Raw genomic sequence first — 4,034 nt, 5'->3', positions numbered from 1 at the left:
TCAAGGAAAGAAACAACTACCTGACATTTAGAAAACACCTGAAGGCAGCCCTGTTTAGGGAAGTTTTTAATGTTTGATGTTTTATAATGTATTATTATTATTCTGTTGGGAGCTGCCCGGAGTGCCTGGGGAAACCCAGTCAGATGGGCGGTGTATAAATAATAAATTATTATTATTATTATTATTATTATTATTATTATTATTATTATTATTACCACCGAACAAGAACAGCAAGAAGCCAGTTTATGATGCAAAGGAAGCTTTATTAGAAAATGAAGAGTATCAAGAAAACATACAACCAAGCTATGTAACAAGAGAATAATCTCTCAGAAGTGAGACGTGTAGATATAGGATGGACCTTTGGTCCTTATGTAGCTGGAGAGCAATGTGGAAAAGGGAATATACACTTATGGAAAGTAAATAGTTGGGAGAAAAGAATACATAACAGGGCTTTCATCTTTCACATACATGGAGAACCATTCATAAGTCTGGAGCTCAACATTAGTTGAAGCCCAGACCCATAAACTTGGCTACAGAGTCCGTATTGGTGGGTTGGCGATTTCTGGATAGTCCTGGTCTTCTCACAATGGCTTAGCAGGGGTGACCCTTGGATGACTGGCCACCTCCGTAGCCACCACCGAGGTAACCTCCAGAAGAGCCATAGCCATAACCAGAAGAGCCATAGCCATAGCCAGAAGACCCATAGCCATAACCAGAAGACCCGTAGCCATAACCGGAAGCACATGGACTGTAACCTCCAACAGACATTGGCTCGCTTGAAGTGAGGATGGGTCCTGGGATGGTCAACACAACTGGAGCTGGCTGGATCACCACTTCTGATGATGGAATTTGGCTTATGCAGGAAACATTGGCCCCGGGGACTATGCCAAGGCTGCTGGATGATACGCCGCCACCGAAGCCACCACCTCCGATGATGCCACCTCCGATGCCACCACCTCCGATGATGCCACCTCCGATGCCGTATCCACCGCCGTATCCACCGCCATATCCACAATGTCCAAGACCAATAGATGGGACAGCGCAGGATTGACTTTTAGAATGCATGGCTGTGTTTTGGAAGTTGGCTGTGGAACAACAGGAAGGATAAATATGAATGGATTAGAAAATCTGGTCTGGAATAAATTGTGGGTTTGTGGGGTGGGTGGGGGGCACAAGGAACATGTTTTCTCCTAACACTAGCACTTGTGGACATCTAATGAGTCTGAATGTTGGAAGATTCAAGACAGATAAAAGAAAGTCCACAGCACAGAGTTGTACTATGGAACCTGCTCCCACAGGAGGCTGTGATGGCTACCATCTTGGATGACTTAAAAAGTGGATTGTCCAGATTCATGAAGGATGAGGCTATCAATATCTACTAGTCACAGTGGCTTTCCTCTGCCCTCCATGGTCAGAGGGCAGTAATACTTCTGAATACCAGTTCCTTGAAACCACAGAAGAGTAGAGTTGTTCTTGTGTCTGGGTCCTACTTGCAGGTTTCCTACAGGTTGGCCACTGTGAGAAGAGGATGTTGGACTAGGTGGGCCTTTGGCCTGATCCAGCTAGGCTTATCTGAAGCTGAAGAAGAAAGGGTCAGGAGCTGGTTTCCCCAGAAAGGCTCCTCATCTCCAAGTGGCAGTTGTTCTAGGAGACAGTGCTGAGGAGCCTCCCAGAAGAGCATCACAGCAAGGGAAGACCAACTTGGCCCTGTCCCTCAGCCAAAGAAGGAGCTGTCATGGTGCTTCCCTTCTTCCTTCTAAAGTGAAGATCCTTTACCTAAGAAACAGTGGGTTTGCTTTCCCCCTCTGCCTTCCTCATCCCCTTTCCTTCTTGTGCCATGTCTTTTGAGATTGTAAGCTTGAAAGCAAGGGTGTTCTATTTTTGAAGAAGTGTGCATGCACACAAAAGCTCATACCAATAACTAACTTAGTTGTTCTCTATTGTGCTACAGAAAGGATTTTTTTATTATTATTTTATTTTGGTTTGACCACGGCAGACCAACACGGCTACCTACCTGTAACTAGAACTATTTTTGATAGTTGTAAAAAGCTCTGGCAGCCTCCTGCTTGCCTCCCACTCCCGGATGAATGTAAGAAGAGTCCTGCCAGATCAAGCCAAAAAGGGCTCATCCAGTTTAGCATCCTGTTCTCCCATTGGCCAACCAGATACCACAATGGGAAGCCCACAAACAGGACAAGTAACAGCAACCCTCCCCACTTGTGAGGCCCAGAATCCTCTGCTCTTCAGAGGCATACTGCCTCCTAAAATGGAGGTAGAACAAATCCCTCATGGCTTGTGGTCTCATCCTCCAGGAATTTCTCTAGTCCCTTCTTAAAGCCATCCATGCTGGTGACCATTGCAACCTCTTGTGTTAAAATTTAGACCGGAAACTTCATTTCCATGGACATTGATGGGGTTATTAAAAGTAAGTGGATATATAATAAAGAGTTCTTCGTCAAGACAAATGGAAGAGCCACTTTGGTGCATTAAGATATTGACTCTCAACCAGGCCATGAGTCCAACCGAAGCTCCTTTGGCCACCACACCTTTTGAAAAGGTGAGTCAAGAACTGTACTGTATCATCAACAGCCAGAGCCTAAGGAGACTGCTATACACACACCCAAACATCTCTAAATATATTGCACCATGCCTGCCTGTTACAATTTGGAAGCAGCAGAGGAAGGTCCATAGCTCAGTGGGTAGAACATCTGCTCTGCATGCAGAAGGACCCGGGTTCAAGCCCCAGCATCTCCAGTAAGGGTTGGTGGTAGTAACACTGGAGACCCACTGCCAGTCTGTGTAGACAATACTTAGCCAGGTGGACCAACTTGGTATAAGGCCAATTCCTACATTGGTAGTCAATCTACCAAACATAAGTATAATAAACAAAGAAACGAATAGATTATCAGTCTTACCTGGTTAGAAGAAGTTTCGTTTGGATGTAGAGAGGAACGGAGCAATCTGAAAAGTCCGGGGCTCCCCTGTCCCTTTTATACAGTTTCATGTTTGGTCCCTGAACTGGAAAGAGAGACACCCATCTTTGCCTGAGGGCTTAATTAATCTGGGATGATATGAGCAGTTGAGAGCCTGAAATCCCAAATTGCTTTGTTGTGTTCTGGATTCCAGGCCTCCATCAGCCATCTGAAAACCACACATTCCACCTTTGAATTTATCTGTCTCATCTTTTGTGAAATTGCCTTGGATTTAATTGAGGTTCCACCAATGATTACCCACAGCCCTGTCATTTAGATCTAGCGCTTCCTTCTCTCTCTTCTCTTTTAACCAGGCAGTCAGCATTAATCTCCCCAAGAAAATTGCAGAGGTTAATTGCCTTCTACTGAGTCAGGTCAATGGTCCATCAGCCCAATATTTGTCTGCTCTGCCTAACAGGAAGCAACTTAGTCTTGGGCTGAGGGGTCTTCCTTGGCCCTGAAACCTGAGATGCATTCATGAGACCCAACGTTTGAAACCATGTGAGCCATGATGCCCTCTCTTGTCAAACAATGTGCAACTCAGAACATCTCTTGCAACCAAATAAGGAACAGGAAATAAGGGAATTGGTTGTTGTTTAGTCGTTTAGTCGTGTCCGACTCTTCATGACCCCATGGACCAGAGCACGCCAGGCACTCCTGTCTTCCACTGCCTCCTGCAGTTTGGTCAGACTCATGTTCGTAGCTTCGAGAACACTGTCCCACCACCTCGTCCTCTGTCGTCCCCTTCTCCTTGTGCCCTCCATCTTTCCCAGCATCAGTGGATTCTTCTCTTCTCATCAGGTGGCCAAAGTCTTGGAGCCTCAGCTTTACGATCTGTCCTCCCAGTGAGCACTCAGGACTGATTTCCTTAAGAATGGATAGGTTTGATCTTCTTGCAGTCCATGGGACTCTCAAGAGTCTTCTCCAGCACCATAATGCAGAAGCATCAATTCTTTGGTGATCAGCCTTCTTTATGGTCCAGCTCTCACTTCCATACATCACTACTGGGAAAACCATGGCTTTAACTATACGGACCTTTGTGGGTACACAAAATTGGTACAC

The 4,034-nt window shown here is 45.6% G+C and overlaps 1 protein-coding gene across 1 annotated transcript; it reads right to left on the bottom strand.

The window, feature by feature from the left end:
• Nucleotides 1-242: 242 nt before the first annotated feature.
• Nucleotides 243-3,001, bottom strand: LOC128403765 (keratin, type II cytoskeletal 1-like). Its single transcript, XM_053368829.1, has 2 exons — nt 2,916-3,001; nt 243-1,085 (listed from the first exon to the last, which is right to left on the bottom strand). Exon 2 carries the CDS (start codon nt 1,063-1,065, stop codon nt 592-594), a length of 474 nt encoding a protein of 157 aa, XP_053224804.1. The 5' UTR covers nt 1,066-1,085; nt 2,916-3,001; the 3' UTR covers nt 243-591.
• Nucleotides 3,002-4,034: the final 1,033 nt, after the last annotated feature.

The sequence above is a fragment of the Podarcis raffonei genome, chromosome 16 (genome assembly GCF_027172205.1).
Source record: "Podarcis raffonei isolate rPodRaf1 chromosome 16, rPodRaf1.pri, whole genome shotgun sequence".
Taxonomy (NCBI): Eukaryota; Metazoa; Chordata; class Lepidosauria; order Squamata; family Lacertidae; genus Podarcis; species Podarcis raffonei.
Note: the sequence above shows the minus strand (reverse complement) of the source record. Positions and strands in the feature narration are given on the sequence as shown.

Excerpts from the sequence above, each read along its gene's own strand:
- LOC128403765 (XM_053368829.1), bottom strand. The coding sequence starts at position 1,065 with ATGCATTCTAAAAGTCAATCCTGCGCTGTCCCATCTATTGGTCTTGGA.